This window comes from Cataglyphis hispanica, chromosome 1 (assembly GCF_021464435.1).
Source record: "Cataglyphis hispanica isolate Lineage 1 chromosome 1, ULB_Chis1_1.0, whole genome shotgun sequence".
In the NCBI taxonomy this organism is placed as follows: Eukaryota; Metazoa; Arthropoda; class Insecta; order Hymenoptera; family Formicidae; genus Cataglyphis; species Cataglyphis hispanica.
Window position 1 is genome coordinate 11,681,778 of NC_065954.1, and position 25,876 is coordinate 11,707,653.

Here is a 25,876-nt window from a genome sequence, read left to right on the forward strand (position 1 = left end):
TATCAGAGGGTAATCCTATTGGTGGACGCCGGCATCGCGACGTCCCGACATCATTGGTCCATCTGCGATCCACGGGGCGTGGCGACGCCGGTTTAGTAGGGGAGGAAGGGGTTGTTGCATCCCTGGCAACGATTACTAGAAGGCAACCGGGGTACGGCAGGAATCCAGCATGGCGGCGACCCGGCAACAACCCCTTAGGCGCCGCCGAGCTCTCACCCACTGCCAACCACCACAACGACGCCCGGCGTCGGTCGTTACCGATTACCCGCACCCACTTTCCTCGATCTCGCTCGATTTGTTCGGGGGATCACTTCAGGAATCGAAAGTTCGATCGCGGTCGATTAATCGCTCAGTTAACGACTCCTTTTGAATGTTGATTCTTTGGCGACGACGACGGGCAAAATCGTATCACCTGAGATTTTCTCTTTTTGCAGAATCGTTGGAGGAAGAAGGAAGCTATTCATTGTTAGAAAATATAAACTCGGATTTTTTTGACAGATATAATACCATGTTAAAAAATATTAATTTGTCTATATTTTTTCAACGTTAATTATAGATATATTTTACAAATAAAATATGTAAATATATGTTCTGCAATCATATAATTCTTACATAATAACTCAATTTTTTGCTTCAATAAATTATCAAATGGGACTCTCTCTCTCTCTCTCTTATTATATATTAGATGAAAAATAGATTATATTTTTTAACAGAATATTTAAGAGTCTTAAAACTAAAATGCTGTAAAAAATTAATTATAATCATCAAATTCTATTTAAAATCTTTACATCTCTATTCAATTTCAATCCCAACTAGATTTGATTAATTTACGACGGATCAAAGGACCCTCCTGCTATTTAGCGTATCATCACTTTTTATCCAGACGAACCGACGCCGAAGCGAGCCGGCAAAGAGAGCTTCGCCGTCGTATAGCCAACGATCAACAATTGCAGCGATACTCAGATAGTCGTTTCCCGCAAAAGTGTCTCCCTTCTGTAGGGGTAGTTTGGTCCAGGTTGCTGCGAGGTGGGAGATGACGCCTGGCATCTCCCACTCCGAAAGGGTCGGCGCAGGCGCGTCGTCGCGACGCCCGTCGTCGCGACGAGGCGCCGCATCAAACGTGGAGGCTATAGGTTAAATCCTCCCGCTCCTCGTTTTTGTCGTTTTTCCGGCGTTGCCTCCTGATCCCGCCTTCAAAAGTGCCGCTGGACCAATCGGCATCGGGCGTTGCTCGCCCGTTGCCTCCGACGGCACGGCAAGCACCACGACGACGGCGTCGGCGGCGGTGAACTGACGACGACAACGACGACGACGCCGACGTCATCCGCGGGTAACGGCGATTTGCCGCCGAGATCCCGGACGAGATCGGGACGCCGCAGACGTCATACGCCAATCTGACATCGACGAACGATTGTTACGCGTCGATATCGAAGAACGTCAATCTTGATAGCGCGCGAACGCGGTATCAGCTCGATTTCTCTTATCAAGTATTTTCTTCACTTGCACTTAGCGTCGATCGTAATCGTGTCGGTCTAGATCACGCATTGTGAATCTTTTCAGACTTCTTCGAAGTTGCCGAGGTGCTTTTCGGGTTGTTAATATCGGGTGATGATTATTGCGTCAAAGAACTATATGATCATAAATCAAATAGAAACGAGCGGTAAAAAAAATTGGTGATCGAAGATTAAAGAGGGTGGAAAAGTCAGTGATTGCTCGGGAAGTGACTTACGTGCCACAGTGCGGGTACGCTAGAACCTGGAATTATCCTAGGTAAGAGCAATGATCTTTAATGAAGATAGAGAAAGAGAGAGACGGAGTGAGAAAGAGAATGTGCATGTGTGTGAATGTGAATATAGACTATATTAAAAATTATTTTGAAAGAGGTAATCTATCTTTTGTAATGATACGTCAAAATTATGTAAAACTTTTTAAGAATTAAGAAATTTAAAAAAAAAAAAAAAAAACAATAAATTCTGCATTCTGCATAATAAATTTTAATACTGTAAATACACGGATATGATAAAGCTTACTTTTTAATTGTTATAATAATTATCTTGGAAAAATTATTTGCACTTCTCCTCATATTATTAGTTAAACCCAATTAATGATATATTTTTATATAAATAAAAAGCAAAAATTGGAATAAATTTTCTGATCAAAAAAATAAATATGTGGTATCTTACATAGTATAATTATTTGCTGTTTTATTTGAAATAAATCTTCAGTAAGTAAATTGAAATAGATTACATATCTTTTTGGAGGAATGACTGCAACAAATTCAATAAGCTGCAAAGAATAATAATTGAATTTTTGCATATGCTTTATATTTTACATTAAAATTGTTTAACTGTATATAAAAAATACATGTAACGGTTTTAGCGCATTTAATATCGGCCTGATAACGAATGATCGAGGAGGCACGATGAATGGGACAGCAACAGTCACAGCCTCCGAAGATCATCAGCATCAGCACCAACAAGCGCAGAATGAAACGACATCGGATCATCCACGGAGTCCTGCCAGTCCACTGAGTATTAGACACGGTGAGTTAATACTAAGAAAATTTAAAAATGCTGAAAGAAATAACTCAAATCGTACACACAGACACACATACATAAAACCTTAATTCATCAGACTATTCTTAGAAATCTTAAATATATTTTTGAGATTTGTGTGGTACGCAAATCTTTAAAATAAAAAAATAAAAATTAACCGAGAAATTCAATTCTATTATGCGTTAGCTTTTAATTTTTTATGGCTATTAATAAATATGCACATATTATTATTAAATAGTTTATTAACAACGTTTGAAAAACTATATAAAAGAAAGATTATATCAGCCGGATGGAACGTGCGCAAATAAAAGATATTTTTAAACCCTACCTTTCATTAGGATTTATTATAGATTAATGGAGTGCGAGAGATTAATCTTCTTATATTCAATACCGCCACGACATTTTTCTCGCGTCGTAATGCGTAATGTAATGCTTAAACTTGCATCAACGCACGATTCCTCTTTCCCCGTTCGCGCCGGGTCAGCCGAGATTTGATTATTCTAATGGCATAATGTCGTTGCCTACGTGCCACCCTCTTTTTCCACTTATCCCACCCCACAGTGACTGTGACTCGTATAAAAGTCCGTCGGGAGGGTGAATCTGCGTGCGTTTTGTCCGTCGCGTCGCATCGTCTACCCTTAACGACAGAACGCAAGATGAGACTCTTTGCTCATTTGATTAACCCTCTTGATATACGTATATTTTCCTCAAGAACTTACCAATTATGTTGTAATTATTATATTTTCTAGTTTATTATATAAATTGTCTAATAGTTTATTATATAAATTGTCTTGTTTACTATAAATTGTTATCAATATAGCTCAAAGTCACTGATGTTCTTTATCAATTAAAAAAATTTATTTATAACATTAAATATCTTTTCAATGCTGAATTAAAATTCTGTGAAAGTTTTATTTACAATAAAGTCTTGTTATTCAATTAACTAATTAAATTAATTTATATAAATAAATAATTAATAATTAATTTACGAGAAGAATTTTATTATCAATTGCTTAGAACTAAAAGTTTATTACACATTGCAATTGGTTTTAAAAAATATCTCTAAATTTTAATCGAGTAACTTGGTGACATTTCGTGTGAAATATTTGTAATATCGTGAAACATATAATTGAATGATATTTGACAATAATCTTGATTTCATTGTTAAAAAATTTTAAAAAATTTTATAAATTTAGTTGAATCTCTTATCGTTCTCGTCGACAATGTAGAATCGTAAATGTTTATCCAGTCTTGTTTATTTTGTATACACCGACGGTGTATGCGCCTAATTTTGCTCGACGACATACGCTTTCACGGTCATCGGTAAATTTTTGTTTATCAATTTCCATGTTGTGACTTAAAACTTTGGCCGTACAGTTTGAACTTAAACAAACGGGAAGTATATCGAGTTTCTGTTATTTTCTTCCCTCGTATGTTTAGTGCATTGTATCTCATTCGGCTGTGGCATCAACCTGCACCTACTTAAAACAAATACCTGAGAGAAACAGCTGTTTAATTCTATTATCTCATCAACGTTGTTGTATCCCAGTAACATTTTCAATAACATTAAACCTTGATGATAATAAAATCTATTTTTTTCTTTCTGATTTTAACAAAATAAATGTATGTATTTAAAAATGTAACTTTTTTTTAATTTGTATTATTTTTGCAAAGAAATTTTTTATAATAAATCTTCGATTGCATTCAATAATTCTCATATTTTATTGTATTTAATTTCAAATGTTTTTCTTTGGAAATGCAAAAAAAGCAAGAAACACTCTCCCTATCTCTCTATCGTTGTATCCGATGCGCTAACGATTAGCCGAAATTAGCGAAGAGGAAAAGGGGAAAAAAAATTTTTTTTTAGCTTTTCAACTAGCGCAACCCCTGGCCCCACTCGTAACGATCCCCCTCTCACTTTTCCCGATGATCCCATAATGCGAGGGCGCAGGTGGCGCCTTGCCATCCGCCAGCATTGATATGCTAATGAAATTTGACGCCCCTGCTTTTGCGCGCGTTACTCTCGGCGCGGGTGGCTTATAGCGGGTGTGTATTCTGTATTGGACCGTCATTTTTCTCCTCTCGTTTAACCCCGCGCGGACGACAGATTGTACCGCGACAAGATTTGATTACCCTAATGCCGTAATTTGCGAGAGCGTGCGTGTGCGTGCGCGTTCTTAAACATCATCTTTAACATATAAGCATGAAACTGATATAAAAATGGGATACGATGGATTTATTATTATTACACTTTGATTAAGGAAAACAGTGCAAAATTTTACTATCAAGTAAATCAGGACAATATTAATGATTAACAAAATGATTAGAAAGAAAAGATAATCATAAGCCGATCGCAACGTTATCGTGAGATAAGTCCTTCATCGTTTCGAAAATTGAATCAGCGCGTCAAAATATACTTCACTAGTAATCGACAGGATTATGGGGTGTATGTTAACGAGATTGAAAAGCCGGTACGCTTATACAAAGTCACGTGAGTTGAATTAATAAGATCGACACCGCTTCCTATGTCTTCGACGTGATTTGATAACGATCAGAAGATGCAATTCAACAATCATATTGTCCAAGTAACAAACGTATTCAGAAATAATAAAAGAGCTCAGAAGAAAAAATGTGAAGAGAAATTTTGGCAAGGGTATCTTCTCTTTCTGATGACGGAGTTACTACTCGATAGCTTCTGCCACCCCACAAGAGATTCTTCTGTTCCTTTTTCGCGTCCCTGAAGGCTTACCGGCTGGATCGCAGGGACAAACAGTATTTACATCGGAAAATGAGTTTGGAAAAAGCTCAGGAAGTAAGATCACTCTAATATAAATATTTATACCGAATGAATAAAAGGAATCGCGACGATTCCGCAGTAATGCACGTTGCACGGTTGACGACCCTAATGGATCGTGCTGCAAAAGAAATTGTATTTCAGTCAAAATTTTCAAAATCTGTTGCATCCCTTTCTTCGATCTTTTTATATAATCAAATATAAATCTTGAATTCAATTAACATATAATTATAAACTTCTCATTTTTAATGCTATTATTTAACGTGTATTTTTAAATTTAATAATGGAATTTTATTTTTTAGATAATTATCTCTTATTTTAATTTTATCCGCGTATATACGCAAGCATATTTATTCCTATTAAATTTTATTTTTCACAAAAATTACAATTACATTTGACAATAAAAAAATTAAGATATTAAACGTTGAACACAGAAGGTGAATCTTTTGAATACTCAAAATGTAGAATTTGTTAACAAAATGAACAAGTTTTGCGTTTCGCAAAAAAATCGCGTGCGCTGAACATGGCGATGAACATCTGCGTTATCAACGAAATGCGATTTCGCTTCTCTGCTCGACTTTATTAGTCACGCCGGTAATCTCAGCGAGGCACGAGATCTCGCTCGAATCGTATTTGTCGACCGTCCCCGAATTCGATCGAAAACTCGTTCCAGCCTCGTTAATGCCACGGGGTCAGATAGGATCCGCTCGAGAATTACCATAAAACAGAACAATGTCAAGATAGGGATGATTCCGCGCGAAACAATTCCGCTTTTTCTGCATATAATTGTATAAATACAATCGCTATAAACCGTCACAAATCACGCTCTCATACAGTCAACAAATAAAAATATAATTTTTTTAAATTTTATTTATCAAAAATTATTTATGCAATAAATTTGTCACCCAATATTAAATTAAAGAATTTTTTATATTAATATTTTTTGGGTAGAATTATATATATATATATATATATATATATATATATATATATATATATATATAATTCCATTAAAGTTAAATTATTTGTGCTTCGTCAAAATGATATTTTACAATCTAATTATACAAACATATACACTACGCCAACAGATATTTCATGTGAAAATAAATCTCGAAAACATTTTATTCAAAAAAGATCTCAAAATAGATATCGTTATTAAATCCGATCACTATCACATAACACGAGGGTGACTTGTTATGATGCAAAGGGTAAAAAAAATCCTTTAGAATTGCCTTCGTCGAGGGTTATGAGAGGATTTTGATTGTCAATTCGTGATGATACCAATGGCCAATTGAATAGGAATGACAACAAAGTAGATTGCGCGATTTTCGTGGCGATCCATAACAATCAGGCGTTAAGTGAGCATGCAGTATTATTTTATATGCGATCGTGTTGTTCAACCATCTCTATTCCAAAATCAATCAAGGATGGCGGGGGCCCTTCGATCTACCCTGCTTGAGGTCGAGGATGTTCGGACGCGCGAAAGAGATTTCTGGGATTAAGCCGAAAGTAACGGCCAACTGATCGGACGAAAATATTGCCAGACTGATCACGGAAAAATGATATTTCGATCGTAAATCTCGAGCCTTTCGTTGTCAAGGCTCTTGATTGTCAAGAAAGCCATTCTGCGGCCAAAAAAGATAATAGATTGCCATAGTTAGATATTACATTCTGTTTGAATGATTCGACTTTATGTTTCCTTCTTGATCGTGATTCTCCAAAAATTTATTTTGTTTTTTGTTTAAAATATAATATAATTATATGATATAATAAATAAATCAATTTACATACTGTGTAGAATTTTGTACAAGTTTGTGACGTGAAAATTGTAATGCATCTTTTTCTCATGGAAATGTAGAATTAAATTAATAGAAATATGTAAATATGCCATAAGTGTAATTCAGCTAAATTCAAGCTCGTTATAATTAAAATTATAATTAATAATCGCAGGTAGTAATTTAACAATGGAGCGATATTTTCAATTAACTTACACAAGGGTCAAACTAATATTATTAACGATACCAGGCTCATTTTACATTTGCATTTTACATTTGTAAATATATTTCTATAAATACGCTTAATAATAGTATACTAAATCTCGTTCGATGTTTTAGTCTGGCATGAGGAAATTCGAATTAAGCATCAGATTATAATAATTTTCCCACTTTCAGCAATCGCGATCTATTGAAAAAAAAAATCGAAAAAACCAGACGCTCCGTCAACACATTCATTGAATTGCGGTTGTCACAATTGTGCAAAGTCTGGAACAACGCTACGAGGAAAATAATTCGTGAATGTTGACAACGCACGCTGACGCGTCAACCGGAAGAATGCGACAACAATTCATCGGTTGCACATTATCTTGATGTGATTTTTTTTTCTTTCGGAAGTTCAGTCACCTAAAAAACTTTGACACCTGTATCGAGATCGCATATATTAACTTATGACTCCTTTATTTTTAACTTTTTCGTTATCGGAGCAGTTCATTTACCGATAAAACACATGTTTGATTAATTTACTCTTTGAGTTCAACATCTTTCTGATATTTGGTTCGTTAATTTTATTTTTAGCTATAACTTATTGTAAGATTTCATGATCTTCTCATATAAAGTTCTTTATCTGTAATACTATGTATATTATTTTAATCAACTTTGATAAATTTATATCAAAATTTATATATATTTTTTTCTCATCAAAGACTTCATAACGAAAAAATTACGAAATGGGCACATTTGCACGTTACAGATTCCGGCGAGAGCAGTGTCATTTCGCCAGGCCTGCCTGAACGTTACAGTCCTCTGGGAGCGACGGGATCCACATCCAGCCACGATCCTTACGCTTCCCGGTCGGTCCAGGAATGTCCGGTGCCCCTCTGCCGAGGAATGCCGACAGACTTTCCTCTGGCCAGATCACCGTATCTGACCGCGCTCGGGAACGGTCACCCGCACTTACTCGGCCAGGTGCAGCATCAGCAACAGCAGCAGCAGCAGCAGCAATCGCAGCAACCGCAACATGGTAGCAAACCGCCACGAAGTCTCGGACTAATATGCGTGGTCTGTGGTGACACTAGCTCCGGCAAACATTACGGAATACTCGCCTGCAACGGTTGCAGCGGCTTCTTCAAGAGAAGCGTCAGACGAAAGCTGATTTACAGGTGAGTCAAAAATGATTTTGATGATTAAATTGTAAGATATATTGTTGAGACGTCATATTAAGAAAAAAAAGGGAATTTTTAATGACCTTTTTCAATTTTAAATAAAATATCTCTGGAATTGTATGCATGCACAAACAAATGCAACTGTATGTTTCCGCTGTTCCGCAGATGCACTAGATGAGCACGAGTTGACTTAATTTAGGCAACAGCGACTCGTCTGCCGTGTCTATGTTATTATTGCACACCACAGAGAGAGAATGTGACTAGGATTAATTATTATTCATCCAACGGTATCTCGACTCCTTAATGTAATTCTGTAATTTATGCAGGTGATACATGGACATGTAATCGCGTTACTTCAACGAATATAACTTTAATCGATCGAATTGTGAGATACGATTTTACGACACAAGAGATTACATGATACAAGAAGAACAATATCGCAAGGCACGCGATCGGATAACAATATTCATCACGGTCAAACGTGACGATAGTTCATCGTCGCACTCGTTAATAGTCCGTCAACTCGATCCGCGGCGGGCAAAGAATTGTAACATCGCGTATCGAGTCGGTTGGCTCTTTCGTGAATCGTCGGATTCGACGGCTCGCTTTGCATTTCGATCACGCTCACCCGCGCGTGTTCATTTTTCAAAGGGCAACGTGCGAGGGTTAATAGTTTGCGTATCGAGTCCCCTGTGCGCGCGCGGATCGAGCGGGACGGGACGATTCCGGCCTCGCGCGCGAGCGGGATCCGATGGAGATGGATGGCCGCTCCCGGGGGACGGTAATAGTTCCTCGCTACCGGCTTTGCCACCGGCTCGACGGATACCCGAGTATAATTCGCCATCGGTGCGGCGACGGTGGGCTCTCGATGGGCCCCCGGCGGCTTCGACATTATGCCGTTCCCCGCGTTGCGGCCCCGGTATTAGGATGAGCCCGCTCGACTTGGCCCACACATGGCTCCGCTCGATGCTTAACTCGATATTAATCCCAAATGATACTAACGACAATCAATAGCATTTCCCTTCAATACCGAAATATTCTACAATGTAAAAATGTTATTACAAGAAGAGGCATTCTAAAGCAGATGCTTTACCAGAAATTGTTATATATATATATATATATATATATATATATATATATATATATATATTAAAACTTATTTTTAAAATATATTATTAATAAATAGAAAATTAAAAGTCGTGCAAAAATCTTCTCGCAGTTATAAATTCTATGATAAATTCAAAACTGATAAAACTATATGATCAAAAAGTAATTGGATCTGATATTGATATATTTATTTCGACGTATTATATATTTTTCTCCTTGTATGTATATTATTATTGTTATTATAAATTTTGTTATTAACTCAATATCTGGCCTTTTATCAAGTAAGGTACCCAGGTATTTTATCATTACATTCGCGACAGAAATTGTTTTTGCTTTACGACGTTGCGATATATTTTCTTTAGCACTTGATACAAATTCAAATATTCTTAATGTTTCCAAAAAAAGAGAGAGAACCATTGCTGTTTATTTACTCGGCCCGACGAGATGTGTGTTTATATTTCTGGATCGGAATGTTCTCCTTATCAAATGTTTATTAACGGAAGTCGAATTTCAAGTTTTATACGCGCAATAATGTATAATCTACATTGTAATTCTCGTGTTTATTATCCTTTAATGAATATGGAAAAGAATACGTCACACATTACGATTGACTGGCTGAAAAAATCTTTTGAAAGAAAAGAAACATTCTCTAAATGATAGAAGACGTATAAAGTAATTCAATGATTCGGCTTCAAAGATATCAATGTATTTCGATTAAATATGTTTATCAGAATAGCAAAAAAATTAATTGTATTATCAAAAAACAAACAAGCAAAATTAACACACGCAAAAAAAAGAGATGTTTAGTAAAAAATATATTCTCTCTTAAAATTTTTGTGCGTTGAGCGCGACGAAACAGAAGGAAGGAAGATACGGCCTTTGTCATTCGAGTAGCGACATTTGCGTGCAGAGTTCAAGTGCGAGCCCCGCGGGAGCCCGTGCGAAACATTTCGGTCGCTCTTATCCACGCACGATGCACTTAATTGCATCTAACCGATCCGTGAGGATTTGCGCTAATCCGGCGATTGTGGACGGCGCGCCGTCGTGGAGCATCGCGTCGGGACGCATCTGTCGCATCTCGTTCCCCTCCGCGGGTAATTGGTTATCTGTGCGGAGGCTCTTCAATCTTTTACCGCGTTATAGCCGTCCGACGGGAGCGAAAACGGCCTTCTATCTCTCTCTCTCTCTCTCGTTCTCCTCCTATTTTCACAAACGATGAAATTAAATGTCGCCCGCCAATATAGATTGCCAATATTCGTGCAATCTATCTCATCACAGCAAATATTCGAGAAAATTTATAATTAATTTTTTAGAGCAAACAATAATATCATATTTTTTGCAAGTAATATTAGAAAAAATAGAATAAATTTTTTGTAATCTCTAAATGTCTTAGAATTTTCATTCAAAAAATTTCTTCTATCTCACAATCGCGCATCATAAAATTTCCAAAAGAATATTAAAAACCTAAATTGCAGAAATTATAATTATATAATACATTGTTTAAAAATATCTTGTATATATATATATATATATATTTTTTTTTATTTAATTATTTTGCGTTTTGCGATATGTTGTGGAATGATAGTGCATAACAAAACATAAATCCTGTCGACTTAATCACATCCATCGTCACTCGTGGTTATTATCCTTCCCGCTAAAATTCACTTCACGCATGAATTAATAGCAGACGCTTCCGAGATTTTTTCTGCCGGCGGCTGCCGCTGGACCGCTGTTAGCGCGATTTTAACAAACGTCAGTCACAAGGAACCGAGCGCTATCTTGTCCTGAGGCGATGTAACACGAAGGGCCCGAAGACCGAACTGGTCCCCCGGTATGGTATCGCTCTGCCAGCGGGGGGTCCGCCGTGCAAATTGATTTGCGTTCACACCCCAGCGGATCCGCAGGGCGCGAGACCAGTCCCCCTCCCCCTCTCCCCCTTCTGCATTCACCCTTCAGAACCACATCGTACATTTATTTACGCATCTCTCTGTTCTACGAGCTGCCCCGCGGCATTGTTCGCCTCATTGAATTACCGGAAGCATGTGCTGCCGGTTATCACGCCCGTCGGATCGCCCTACTTCGCGTTGTCGGATGCAGGCTGGTTGCGATAAATGTGTGTTGTTTATTGACGGTGTCGTCGGTGAAGCGGCAGGCTCGCTGTAACCCTTTAGCCGATAGGCCTCTGTTAAACGATCTTTTTGATGTAACGTGATGTTATGAATGCTAAGACAAGATAAACGACATGTACTAAGCCATCGTAACTCATCGGAAAGAATTATAAATAATTAGTGCAAAAATAGAGCTTCATTATTATTATGTTATCTACTACAGAACATGAAAGCGAGAGTTTATAATCTTTTGAAAATAATTCACTTCTTATATTATATTATTTTAAAATTAAAAAAGAATAAGAAAACTATAAATAAAAAAAATTATATATATAAAAAATTGTGAGCTTTTCTATTCTCTTGCTCTAAAAATTTAGTTTTAACGGCTTGAAAATTTTTTCGATAGGAATCTGGCGAGTTTGTCACCTCATCCCTCGCAGCGATCAATCGATCCTTGACGATGACATTTCATCAACGATCAATCGTAACTCCGTAGCTCTTGTCCCTCGCGGAAAGTCGACGAAATTCAGTCGCACTTGTCGGAAATCCGGGGTGCGCACTCTTCGGGAGATGGTGTTAAATTCGATTACTTTCATTGTTGGGCTAACCCGGTTATCCCTCCGAGCTGGCTAACGTAAAGAGGCGAACCGTCCGGGGTCACGTACCTTCTTCTTATCCCTCTTAATCTCGTCCAATCCAGCGACAGCGTCCCCGCAACTTCATTGCCCGGCCTTAAAGGCGTTCTATTTTCCTTCCCTTATTACATAGCACAAGATATAAAAATCACTACGATCCAAACAAGACCGGAAAATTGTTACACAATGCCAAATGTCTTGCCAAGCAGAATCAGATATATAATAATAATGATTTTTTTTCTAGCAATTTGATATAATACAAATATAGAAGTGTATACTCTTTTTAATAAGATCATTAAAACAAATTTCAAGTGCAAGAAAATTTTAAATATTCAAAGAAAGATTATGTGTTGAATATCTTCCATAAAAATGAGAGAATTTTTTAATATATAATATATTTATATATAATAAAATACAATAAAATATCATATTAAACGTGTATATGAGCGATACATTTTTTACGATTTTTGCGCAGATGTCAAGCTGGAACCGGAAGATGCGTCGTGGACAAGGCGCATCGAAATCAGTGTCAAGCGTGCCGTCTGAAGAAATGTATGCAAATGGGAATGAATAAAGATGGTGAGTGATAATATATATATATATATATATATATATATATATATATATATATTCAATTAATCTGAGCGTAAATAGTTCTCATACAGAGATTAGATTCAAAAATAATTATATTCCTCATCGATTAAAAAGAATCAATGATGTATAAGAGCATACAAAAGACATATTTTATAACTTTTAAAAATTATACTTTTTAGCATTTATAAATTGAAAGGCAATATAAAAAATTTCACTATAAAAAAAGTTTTTATAACGAATCATAATAAAAATATAATAATTATTAAAGTCTTTTCGATTAGTTAACGCTAAAATATAATTTATAAAACAGAATCTCATTCTTTTTGTGCAATACATAACGATATTATTGTGAGAAATTAAAGTTAAAATTTCACCATAAAAATTCGTGCCATGCAATAAATTTCGAATATCGACGAATGCGTCGCTTTCACCGGATAAAAATCGCCGCATTGTTGCGCGCGATTCGATTCAATCGGGAGGATCATCCCCTCACCAACATCGAGTTCGGTAATAAGAAAGTTATCAGCCGAACGATGCCGAGAGCCGAGAAGAGGGCGCGAGAAAGGAAGAACAAGAGAACAAGACAGAGGGACAGGTGCACGCCCGTGTCTCGCCGGGAGGCATTAAGAGTTGAATCGGTGGTTGTTCGGAGCACAGCCAGACTTTCGTTCGTCCCGCCTTTATCCAGTTATTTATGTTGCGAACATAAAGGGCCCTCCGCCTGAATTCCGCCACCCTGCCGCTGATTGATTCCGGCATTACGGCCCGTGCCCACGAAAACGGATAATCCGTCGGATCCATAACTCCCATTCGGCGACAATGTCTTCGAAACTCGCGATATGGGATCCCAATATTTCGCGACAGTGATCGACGGAATAATACTTATATCATTCTGATCGATCGATTGACTGAGGTCTTCGGTGTATACTTGATGAAGAAAATAAAATTAGATTTTCGCCGATTTTATAATTCAATTTAATTGACAAAACATTGGAACAACCTTGACACAGAAATGCACAATAATAATAATTAAAAAATACAAAATGTAAATATAAATGTCAATCACAGAGATACCAAAAATATAATCGGAAACTCTGACAATTGCACAGAAAACACACAAATCACACATAGTTATTCTCGCGGTTCTTCCGAAGCCATTGCTCTTCGGATTTTTACACGCAGAAGATAGGAGAGACTGGAATAATTACGAGAATATTTACCGCACGTGGAAGACACGTTCTCGTGTCACAAGCGCCGAAAGGAGAGAGATTCGTGTCGAGCGCCGTGCTTTAATGGATGCGCGATTAGGGCACTCATTGTCGCCGGCGTGTTACGCGGCGGACAATTTTTCCCGGCTTCCCTTTTACCACGGGCACGCGCAGTAATTTCGTAATAATAAAAAGCGTGTCGGCTCGCTTTACCTCCGGCGTGCAGCCTGCTGAGCGGCTTAATGGGGTCCTCTTGCTTCGTCGAGCCTCCGTTTCTTCTCTCCATCTCTCGCTCTCTCTCTCTCTCTCTTCTTGCCGTTCCCGTTGTTCTCGCGACGTGTCTCTTTCTTGCACCAGAAGAGATAAACGCCCCGTGCACTCTGTTTCTGTTTAATTTGCATGCACCTCGCTGCGAGAGGCCGTCCTGCTTTTTGTCCCCTCTTTCCTCGACTTCTTCGCTCGTTTAACTGACGAGCGTGCCCGTTTGTTCACTGATGCATGTAGAGTCCTGTTATTTTTACTTGATCCTTAAACTTGAATAGACCTTCTTAACGATGTCATCTTCTTTGAAAAAAATAAATCACGGCGCAAGTATCATAATAAAAAAGTAAATAAATAAGTTTAGAATTCACTTTTCAATACTTATAAATTTTTAATGGCAATGTCAAGAGGCGCAATTTAAAAATTTTTTCTTTGTAGTAATCGACGACTTACACGTTAACGGTCCCCAATACTTTTGCTCATATCCACAAATATTTCATAGTTTCATCGTTATCCCGCAATATCCACCCTCATGTAACATTTTTCGTACCAAGGCATCCCGTGCAGATTGTTTCTCTCATTTGCATGGTGGCCGCTCCGCGGGAGAGACGCACCCTTCCGCGCGTCATCCCGCTCATTTCCTTCGCTCTTTCTGGCACCGCGTCTCCGCCGGCAAAATCGCAAACGGGGAAGCGATAGAGAGAGGTGATCGAGGGTCATGAAACGAATCTCCGCGTGCGCATCGGGCGGTCGGCCGCACGTTGCATACGTTTATTTCCTCCAATTAACCCTTCGGGATTCGTCGAGGGCCACGCGACCGTCGCTAACGACCGCAGTGTTTACGACGATGACAACGGCGACGAAGAGAACGAGCGCCGTCGTCGTCATCGTCGTCATGTCGTGGCGAGCCGCACAAGCGTGAGCACGCAAATGCGCTTGATTGGCTCGAATGAATAAAAATTAACTAACCCTTGCGCACCCCCCCCTCCCCTCTCTCCTCTTCTCTTTCCCCTTCCTCCGATCGTTTATTTCTACACAAGATATTGACGGGATGTTTATAGAAAAAATGCGATACACAGAGGATGTCCCCGCGGCTCTTTTTTTTTTCAGATTAGTATATATTGAGTGATTTTTTTAAGCAGATCTATCTGCAGAAATATACAGAAAAACTTTTCTGTACTGGACCGTTTTTTACATGATAGATAATTCTAGAACAATGCCGTAATAAAAACTATACCGCATTGATGATCGTTGAATGAAATTCTCGGGTGGGCGCGTTGTCTATTGCAAACAATAAGCGTAACGTGGCTACTGCGTGCCCGTTAAATTCACGCGTGTCAGACGCAGACTGCCGGCGTGACGTAACGTGGCGTTACGTGAGTTTGACGAGAGGGCGGCAGACAACCGCTCGCTCTGTCGTTCCCCCGTAAATCCGACGGTACCGGGGGAGTGAAGATGGGGAAATCGACTAATATTTCAATAATATTTCAATCATCCGCGAATTCGACGGCCTCGACGAGCGACACAATGCTCCCATTGTTCGCCGACCGCATCGCCGTTTTCAATATCCTTTCCCATTTGAAAAAGAGAGAGAGCAAGAGAAATTGCCGTTTTCTAAAAAAAAAAAGCGATTGAACAAAATAAATATGCATTGTAAAAGCTTTACTATTGTTCTCTGATTTTTCTCGATCAAATGAAAAAGCTATTCGATTTTTTAACAAAATACAAGCTTTGCCGGTAGCACGCTGGTTTTATTCATCCTATCGTTACATAATAATCGATACACAATGAAAAATACAGTTCTAGCTTTTATTACGGCAAGCGTTTTGCAGCATAACGGCACTCTCATCTGTGAAAAATATATTGCGTCAAAAATTGCGTAAGCATGAAAGAAATACATTTGCAATACATGACCTATGCAATCTCGCGGAAAAGATATTAAAGAAATACGTTATCTGTCACAGTAATTTGCGCGAATGACACAAAATGTATATCGCGTGGCTATATTATTTGTAGATATAATTGATATATGGGCAAGTTCGTATTCTGACTTATCGCAACTTGCGAAAACCAATGACGATTCAATGATTCAATGAACTTAAGAGGAAGTTTATGATGGTTGCACCTGCGAAAACACTCGCCGCGCCGATTGTTAATCAAAAACACCGAACCTGCTGTAACTCTTCGCTATAAATTCATTGATTACAAATGGTAGGCAATTCTATGCAAAAATCCAATGATCAAAATACATCAAAATGTATTTTCTTTAGGTTATTAATTTTAAAAAAATATTGATTTTATAATGTTAGAAAAGGTATCAATTTTTAGCAATTGTAAAAGTTAAGACGTACTTGTCCATATATTCTTCGACATCATAAATGGTCATATATATTTATAAACACGACAAGATCGTGACATTGCAGCTGTCCAAAATGAACGTCAGCCGAGGAATACTGCCACCATTAGACCGGAAGCACTCGTCGAGATGGACCAAGAACGGGCGCTGCGCGAAGCCGCCGTAGCCGTGGGCGTCTTCGGGTAAGTGATAATTAATTTCTCGCTTCTCTTTTTGCGATTTTTTATTATCTCCGATTTTTATTCCTTACCATTGTATCTATAACTTTTTTTTGACAAAAAAATATAAATTATTAGCATTACGAAGTAAAGAAAGAACAGAGAAGAACTAAATAAAATAAAATTTTATCAGGGGGATATTAATTAAGATCAAAACATTAATTAATACCGCCGATTGAGATGTTCACGCAAATTAATAGCGATATCTCAAGAAACAAGTCCGAAGCTTTTATCGATCGAAAAGGAAAGAGTGACGAAGAACTCTCATGTCACGAAGGTTTTTGTAAAGTTTCAAGTTCCTTGAGGCTACTTCGACCAAACTTCGATTATCTTAATCATCAATTATGAGTAATAAGTATAATATTTTGTTAATATGCATAAAATTTATTATTTTTTTGTTGATACATTGGAGAAGAAAGATTAAATTAGAAATGATGAATTATTAGAAATGTTGCTATAATTTTTTTTTTTTTTTTTGCAATTCTATTAATCGACGATTGAGTTAACTTGGAGTTTGGTTGAAGTGGCCCTTAGACACGGTCGATTAGAGCGGCAGGCGATGAAGGCGACGATCGATAGTCACCTGTCGACGGGTGCAACGACAGGAGCAACAAGGGCCGACGACGTTGTTGGCACGTTTGATCTTGTGCTGCACACCAGGCTTACCTTTCGCCGTTGTGAGCGACACGCCGAGCGTGATCTATCATGAAAAATTACCTTTGACTAGCAGCCCGAGTATGCGTAGCGTTTTTCAGGTAACCGGCTGCCCAGGTTGGAACTAATGGAAAATCCATAGAGCGCCAAGGGGTGAACGTTAAAAGCGACAGGCCGGCGTCCCGACGCCGGCACAGCGCGTCCGTCTTCGGCGAGTTATTATACTGCGCTCGCTACACAAGCACAATCAATCCCTTCGCAATACACAAGCCTCACAGATTAATTCAACGAGGAGAATCCATCTCTCTTGTCATATTTTAAAATATTTAGGAATCTTAAAGATTCAGAATCAAAAACACTATATCAAAAAGAAAAGATTCTGATCGATATGTCAGTTATACTGAATTTTAATTTTATGGAGAAATTATATTTTAGCTCAGAATTTTATATTCGCGTGATTGATATACGATTCGATTAATTTAAAATAGTTTGAGGAGCTCAAAAAAATGGTAAAGTTAGAACAGTGTGTCATTAAAAAATAAACGAGTATTTATGCGAGAGCTCACAGCTCCATATTTATGTAATTGAGCATATAATAAAACAACTTACGCTTTAACTATTTGGTTATAAAATAAAATAAAATTAGCAATTCGATTACGTAAACATGAAATTTTGAGAACTAGAAAAAAAAACGCGTGGAAAAATCGTCGAAAATATCAGAAATTACAATTATAGTATATGAATATTGATTCTCGACATATTATATTTGCTATAAAATCATAAATTTTAACAAGTTATAATTCAATGTAAAAACCGAAAATGATGAAAACTAAACAAATAAAAAAAAAAATTATTATTTTATCCGTTATTTGCGGCAAGAAATTTGAACAAAGTGTGGTTTTACGGAAATAATAAATGATATTTATTCCATGTATACACAATAACGCGCTAAGAAAAATGTGGCTATAAACGGATCGGAACGTCATACGTTCCTCATCACGCGAGCGATCGATCTCGCGTCGTCTTCGAGATTATGCACTTCGTCGATTAGAAGCGTTAATCGGCTGCGCTATTCTTAACCCAGTAATTATCCCGATTCCCTATTTCTTCAATAAGCAATTTCTTGCATCGCGTCGCGTCGTCTATCGTTTCCATTTTGCTCCGAAAATATTTGGCAATTTAATAGAATTATGAATGCATTTTTGCAAGTGCATTTTCTATGAGATTCAGGTCATTGCCTCGTAATGACAGATTATAAGATAACGGCATGATTAAGTAGATTTTCTAACAAATAAAAGTAAGCCATATCTGGATTAATTTTTCTCATCATTTCTTTTTTTCCAATTTCGCGATGCAGTCTTATCGAGAGATGGCAGTAATTATTTACTTCTCAAACAACATAAAAGTATAAAAGACATCTATTAATAAATATTTAAAAAGAAGCTCTTACAGTGTTTTTACGGTGTCACTTAGATGTTTATGACATTCAAATATTAATTAGGTAAATATTTATATAAAGAAAAGATCATGCTACAGTAATGGAAATACCTTTTTGTGATAATGTAGAAATGTGGCATGTATGTGCGCGTGCGCTCTCTATGTGCACGTAGTGTATAATATACATATAAAATACATATCCATATATTTTATGTAAAGTCTCTCCCCGTATAAAGACTCTACACCGCGCTCTTCGCACGCAAACTACCGAATTCAACCGATCAATCGATAACTAGCAGAAGTCAAGCATGGCCTCGCCGCTAACGATGCTCGCGAAAATCGCACGGGCCCGATCGCCGGGCGATATCGACTTCGCGTCGACGTCGTGACGACGCCGATCGCGCATCTCCTTATTCTCCGGACACTCGCCGATCTTCTTCTCGAGGTGCGTCGCCGGAATCGGCATGATAGATCTCACATCGCTCTCGGACTTGACGAGTTTCCGCGCGCTGTCCACGACGTGCGATACACGCGGCGATTCGATATCCATCTTGTAACCTTTCTTCAGGTTCTCCGACTTGGTCTGCCTGATGACGGACACTAGACGTCGCTTGATATCCGTACTAGCGATCTGCTGCATATTTAACTGCGTCTGGTCGAATGGCTGTTTAGCGACGTTTTCTAGCAGATCTAAGAGCCGGTCAAAGGATAGGCATATCTCGTCCAAAGACTGCTGACTGATCAGTAGACAGCCGTTGGTCTCTATTTCCTTTTTCTTCAAAATGTCCTCCAGTATAGCTATGTTGTTTTGCGCCGATCTTAGGTTCGCCTCGGCGGCCTCGCGGCATGCGCGTTCCTCGATGAGTAGAAGATCAACCCGCTTGGTCTCCTCCAGGAGACGATCGTGTTCTGCCTGAGCTTCCGCTAATTGCCTGAGAATACTCTGAATTTCTTCCGGATCGTCCACGCTTTGCGTGCCGACGTCCACTTTGGTCGAATCGAAGCTTCTCAAGCTCGTTTCTTCGGAGCGTTGCATAATGTCTTTATGTTCCGGTGTTGTCTTTAAATCCTCGCGATCGGTACGATTCACCGCGGGTTGTATCCGGGATTGAAGGTTCAGGTGAAGGGAGACCTTGGGCACCCTTTGTATGTTACTGATCGTTCGCGATCGCATCAAATCGGGTCGTTGCTGAGTAGTGTCGCGAACTGGCGGCGAAGACGATCGGATCTTCATCTTCGAATCTGATGGAAGTGACGTCGGAATCGTCCTTCTCGGAGGAATCGCCTGGCACGATCTTTTCGCATACCTAGTGAAGGCACTTCGCGCTCTCGAGAGCTTCGCGGTGTCTTCATTCTCATTGCATCTTCGAGTACCAGCCGACACGGTTCTTTTGTCCTTCGGCGCTAATCCCATCCACTTGTATTCCGACTTTCCCTCGACTTCGTTTTCCGCCAACCTCCTCATCACCTCCGACGCAAGTTCATCGTTCAGGTTTGCGTTCTTCCTCACATCGAGCACTGCCAGCGTATTATTCTGATCGAGTAGGTTCATCAGATCCCCGCCAATCTGATCCGTCAAGCCGCAGTGCTGAAGATCCAGCGCCTTCATCCATAGACTGTCGCGTATAGCCTCGATCATCTCTATTATGGCACAGTTGCCGAGATGCGGATTATCGTTGAGAGTCAATCGACGTAATCCTGGCATCGCCTCGAAGTTGGGTTCGCGATATCTCAGCGATTGTTTCCAGGTATCGTGGTAAAGCGCCAGTTTCTGTCTGGAGAGCGCGGATGCTAACGGGCCACCGCTGCTTGATGTGAGGTCGCAGTGACTGAGATTTAACGACCTCACGCTGCGATTGTCCGCTATCGTTCGGCAAATCAATTCGCAGCCAGCATCGCCGATGTAACAACGTCGTAGGGACAGATGGTGTAGAGTTTCTGTTCCCGACAGACCGACGCAGAGCACTGCGATGCAATCCAATGGAAACGGGATACCCTCGAGTTCCAAATGCGTGAGGCTAGACGAATTTCTCACGCATTGGCCGACGCTCTGCGACAGCCATTCCAGCAAATAACGCGTGAGGACTACCGGGGCTTTACCCATCGCTCGCGCCTTGTCCTCGGAATTCACTTCTTCCAACGGTTTACGGCATTGATATCTGATAGACATGGATGAGGGTTTCATATCTTTGACAAGCTCGAAAACAGTAACGATAAACTATGCATAATTACTCATTTTTTTAAGTAATTTTTTTATCTGAGATATTTAATAATAAAAATCCTAAAATAAATTAAAATAGAAAAAATAATTTTTCAAAAAGCATAAATAATGTGCAAAGATAATCAGAAGTTACAGTCAAATTTAAATATATATTTTATCATATATATAATTCATTAACATTAAAAATTAATTTAACACTGCCAAATTTATGATTAAAAAATAATAAAATGTTATATAAAAATCAATTGATTGACATCAAAGAAATGAATAAATAATATGAAAATATCAAAATAATAAATAAAAAATATACATATATTCCACGTCGCTAAATACATTATTTAAAAATGGCTTGTAGAAAAATTAATTGAGAGTCAACGGAAAAGTATAGACAATAACAATGAAAATATCAATGTAATCAATTATTTTGCAACCTGCTGTGCACGCTAATCGACTTGAGCGAACGATCGAGGGAAAGGGAGTTCAAGATCGGGCCCCAATCGTCCATCTTGACGCGATCGGTGGTAAAGTCCAGGCTGTGCGGTAGAGTGACACATATAACCGGCAACGGTCGTAACCGTTGTTGCTTGCACAGTTCCATATAGCAGCTTGCGAAATTCCTGCCGGCCGGGATCGCCATTTTCCGCGGCGAAGCCGGCGCGGCCGCATCGATCTTCCGTCGGCGTCGCGACGGAATTTCACCCCCGGGGGTCGTAATGTTGCCGGTGGTCTCGCCTCCAGAATTATGAACAGTCTCGGTCGCTGTTGTAAATCGGCGCATTATCAGATCCGCTCTCTCATCGCTTGGTATAAGGAGCCTTGTTTTTAGACATTTAAACGGACGCCAACATATTCTTGAGAAAGACGATATATATCTTGAGAAATTACCTTCGCCGTTGTTGCTTCGCCCGTGGACTAACCGCGATCTCACCGCGAAACGTCATTTGCACTACCAGATTTGGAAGAGATCGCCGAGTTGCGAGGAAAGATTTCGTCGAAAGGGATATTTTTCGAAAACATCGACGGCTTTCCTTCTCGATCGTGATCGCTATACACGGGCCTACCTACCCGAGATCTACATAAAATTTCCGCTACGCGGAACACGACGAACCTACAAACGAAACTCACACGCGAGCGGACTGAACATGTCGTCGCTCGCGATTATTTCGCTCTGATTTATTTCACTCTGATTTAGCCAAATCGAGTTTGCATTTGCTAAATTTTAACGTCATACTTTATAATCGCGCATAACTCACTTCAAAATATAAAATCAAATAATATAAAAAGAGACATTCTTTTTTTCAATTTAAAAAAAAAAAATTATAATAATATTATTCAAGAATAAATAATGTTTAAATATCTCTCTTTAAACTCTCAAAGTTTTCATATTTCTTTAAAAGCTAAATAATTGCATATAATCATTTTTTATTATTCAAATTATTCATATTTTAATCCTTTCACATTAATTGTTTCTCAGACCGCCAGTCTCCCTAGCTATGGCAAGATACACTACGCCACTACCCCTGCCCACAGTCGCACCGACGACAAACTCTACCAATAATACAACAACACCACCTCGACAAGACAATGAGGATGGTATGAATCTTGTATATTTCGAATAATTGTTATACTGGAAAAAATCATTAATTTTTTTTCACATATATGTTTATATATTTCTTCATATAAAAGTGACATATATTTTTATAAATTTCAGCAAGTGAAGTATTATATAATTTAAGATACACAATATTTGTTTTATTTTATTAAAGATATATAAATCGGTTTTTAATAATTTTCTTAATTCAAATTTCCATGCAAATTTGCATCAATGCCATTCACGCTTTAATCGCTTACTATTGCCACAAAGAGTATACATAAGATAGAAAAGAGTTTTATGTTTAAATAGGAAACGCATCCGAGGATAGTATAGATGTAACGAACGAGGAGCCATTGACGCCTCAACGAAGTGGATGCGCGCAGCTTCCACCAATACTCCCGTCATTATATTCGCCCGCGAGTGCCGAAACGGTTTACGAGACCAGCGCGAGGCTGCTCTTTATGGCCGTCAAATGGGCGAAGAATCTTCCCTCTTTCGCTGGTTTGCCATTCAGAGATCAGGTAATATTTTACTAAATTTATGATTACAGCTCGCAATATGTAAATTTAATATATATATATATATATATATATATTTCTATCGCATTTTTATTTGATAATTTATTTCAATGTTGATGAATGATATGTGATCGCGATAAGAGTTTGTCGAAAATTAATATCAGCAAACAATATTTCTGTATCAATTGGATAAATAAAAAATAGAAATAATATATATTTATATAAAAAGGAAAGAGAAAATTTTTAAATTATACTATATATACTAAATCTAATTATAATAAAAATATTAAGAAGATTTTTTAAACTTTTAAATTTTTACAATTAAAATCTAAAGATTAAAAGTTTCATTATTATGCTAAATCTGGTTTAAAAAAGATGTTAAAAAATATAATAATAATTGAAAATATTATAATAATGAAGATATAAAATATTATAATAGTAGAATAGTAGAAAAATTCAGATGTAATTAAAATAGCAAAAATATAAAGAGACAAAATATAATACACCAATTTTTAAATAAATCATAAATATTTTGATCGATCGTGGTTTAGGTAATATTACTGGAAGAGGTCTGGTCGGAGTTGTTCCTCCTCAATGCGGTTCAATGGTGTCTGCCACTCGAATCGTCGCCTCTCTTCAGCGCTGCCGAACTGACAGCTCTGACCCTTTCGCCGCATCCGCATCCGCACTCGGGACTGCACTTACAAACCACTACGGGAAAACCGAGTCAAGTAACGGCGGATGTCAGGCACTTGCACGATACCCTGCAGAGATATAAGGCGGTCATGGTCGATCCCGCGGAATTTGCCTGCATGAAGGCCATCGTTCTCTTCCGCCCAGGTTAGTGACTTTCGATATGTTTTATACATGCATCACGCATAAAGTATATATAATTTATATTACTTTTATTATAAAATACATTTCAGAAATTAATTACAAACTGTTCTCTCTTTCTCTTTCTCTATTGTTTAAAAAAAAAAATTAATATCTAAACTTAATTTTTTTTAAAAAGGCATTATAACGATAATATATCTGCGCTTAATTATACAATTTTGCATATTGGTCCAATTTTTTGTTGCAGAAACCCGCGGCTTAAAGGACTCCAGTCAAATTGAGAATCTGCAGGATCAGGCACAGCTAATGTTGGGACATCACGCGCGCGCTCAACAGCCGAATAGCCCGGCCCGTTTTGGCAGATTGCTATTGCTGCTCCCGTTGTTGCGAATGGTTCCGGCTGCAAGAGTGGAATTGATTTATTTCCATAGGACTATCGGCAATACACCGATGGAAAAAGTCCTTTGTGACATGTACAAAAACTAAAAATCATCTCGGACATTAGAAGATTCCTCGAGAATTATAAATTATCACTATGATGAAATTGATAACGCGAATTACGCAGGACCCAAAAGATTTGGCGCTACAACGGAAAGCGGAATCAAACACCGAAGGTGGACAGCAAAGACTGGCAAATGAGATTTCCCTAAAAATGTAAGAATCAAAGAGCAAAGCGCGCGCGCTTTGTTCCCACACGATCAGGCCTAAGGACGAAGTCCTATGTCCCTTCAAGATGATCGTAGATAAGATAATAAATTTGATTGGCAAGTATTCCTACCGTACAAACGCGAGGCACAGGAAGAATGGCATCGCTAACGAATAAAACGGCAACTAAAATCGAACGAGGGGCACTCAATCGCGGCGTAAATATACACACATAGACACATACATATAATATATGTATTTATTTATTATAGACATATATATATATATATCGGGCGTTAGGTCCGGCACGTTGATAGAGCATTTTTTTTTTTTTTGTTTCTCATAAGAGATCGATCGATTAATTCGAAAAACAAAGATATTTTGTTCTTATATTTTCCTTCTCTTTTATACCTTGACTTACATTCATCGTGACATTACCGAATTAGAGAGGAAAGTGACGGGAGCGATAAATACATGTAACTTTGTGATCTGTAATTTCGTAAATTATTATTAAAAATATGTGATGCAGGATTCAATTATTTGATGGAATATATGTTTGTAAAGTTGCAGTGAAATTGTTTGAAAAATTAACGCAATTAAAATTATTCTTTTCTCTTTTTACACGTGAACAAATTTATGTATCAGAGATATGATTAATAAACCATGGCGAGAGAGAGAGAAAGATATATATATATATATATATATATATATATATATATATATATATACATATACACACACACACACACACACATATATTACAAAATCAGAATTAAATTACATTTGGAAATTACTCAGGCAGTAATATAAATTCATAAAATTTAATGTTGCATAATATGATTAATGAAAGTAATTTGATCCACGAAGGTGTGTGAGGAGTTAATTTTTTTCAGCGCTGTAAATGGATGCTCGTCCGCACTTTCTCTGTATATTTCGTGTTGTGATACTATTCGCTGTAAAAGTCTACGTATTCTCAATCG

At 38.1% G+C, this 25,876-nt stretch overlaps 2 protein-coding genes across 2 annotated transcripts; one reads left to right on the forward strand and one right to left on the reverse strand.

Moving 5' to 3' along the window:
• Positions 1-1,340: 1,340 nt before the first annotated feature.
• On the forward strand, positions 1,341-25,649 carry LOC126850403 (photoreceptor-specific nuclear receptor-like). Its single transcript, XM_050593370.1, has 9 exons — positions 1,341-1,770; positions 2,380-2,543; positions 8,095-8,503; positions 12,832-12,935; positions 16,843-16,957; positions 22,780-22,898; positions 23,209-23,420; positions 23,969-24,257; positions 24,499-25,649. The coding sequence occupies exons 2-9, from the start codon at positions 2,423-2,425 to the stop codon at positions 24,735-24,737; spliced, it is 1,608 nt and encodes a 535-aa protein (XP_050449327.1). The 5' UTR covers positions 1,341-1,770; positions 2,380-2,422; the 3' UTR covers positions 24,738-25,649.
• LOC126849998 (centrosomal protein of 78 kDa-like) lies at positions 19,377-22,754 on the reverse strand. Its single transcript, XM_050592543.1, has 2 exons — positions 21,737-22,754; positions 19,377-21,243 (listed from the first exon to the last, which is right to left on the reverse strand). Exons 1-2 carry the CDS (start codon positions 22,081-22,083, stop codon positions 19,377-19,379), a joined length of 2,214 nt encoding a protein of 737 aa, XP_050448500.1. The 5' UTR covers positions 22,084-22,754.
• Positions 25,650-25,876: the final 227 nt, after the last annotated feature.

Bases quoted from the DNA above. Each gene is read 5' to 3' on its own strand.
- LOC126849998 (XM_050592543.1), bottom strand. From the start codon at position 22,083: ATGCGCCGATTTACAACAGCGACCGAGACTGTTCATAATTCTGGAGGC. The intron at 21,244-21,736 runs GTTGCAAAATAA...CATGTCTATCAG, and splicing joins TCGATTAGCGTGCACAGCAG to ATATCAATGCCGTAAACCGT.
- LOC126850403 (XM_050593370.1), top strand. From the start codon at position 2,423: ATGAATGGGACAGCAACAGTCACAGCCTCCGAAGATCATCAGCATCAG. The intron at 8,504-12,831 runs GTGAGTCAAAAA...ATTTTTGCGCAG, and splicing joins AGACGAAAGCTGATTTACAG to ATGTCAAGCTGGAACCGGAA. The intron at 16,958-22,779 runs GTAAGTGATAAT...ATTGTTTCTCAG, and splicing joins GTAGCCGTGGGCGTCTTCGG to ACCGCCAGTCTCCCTAGCTA.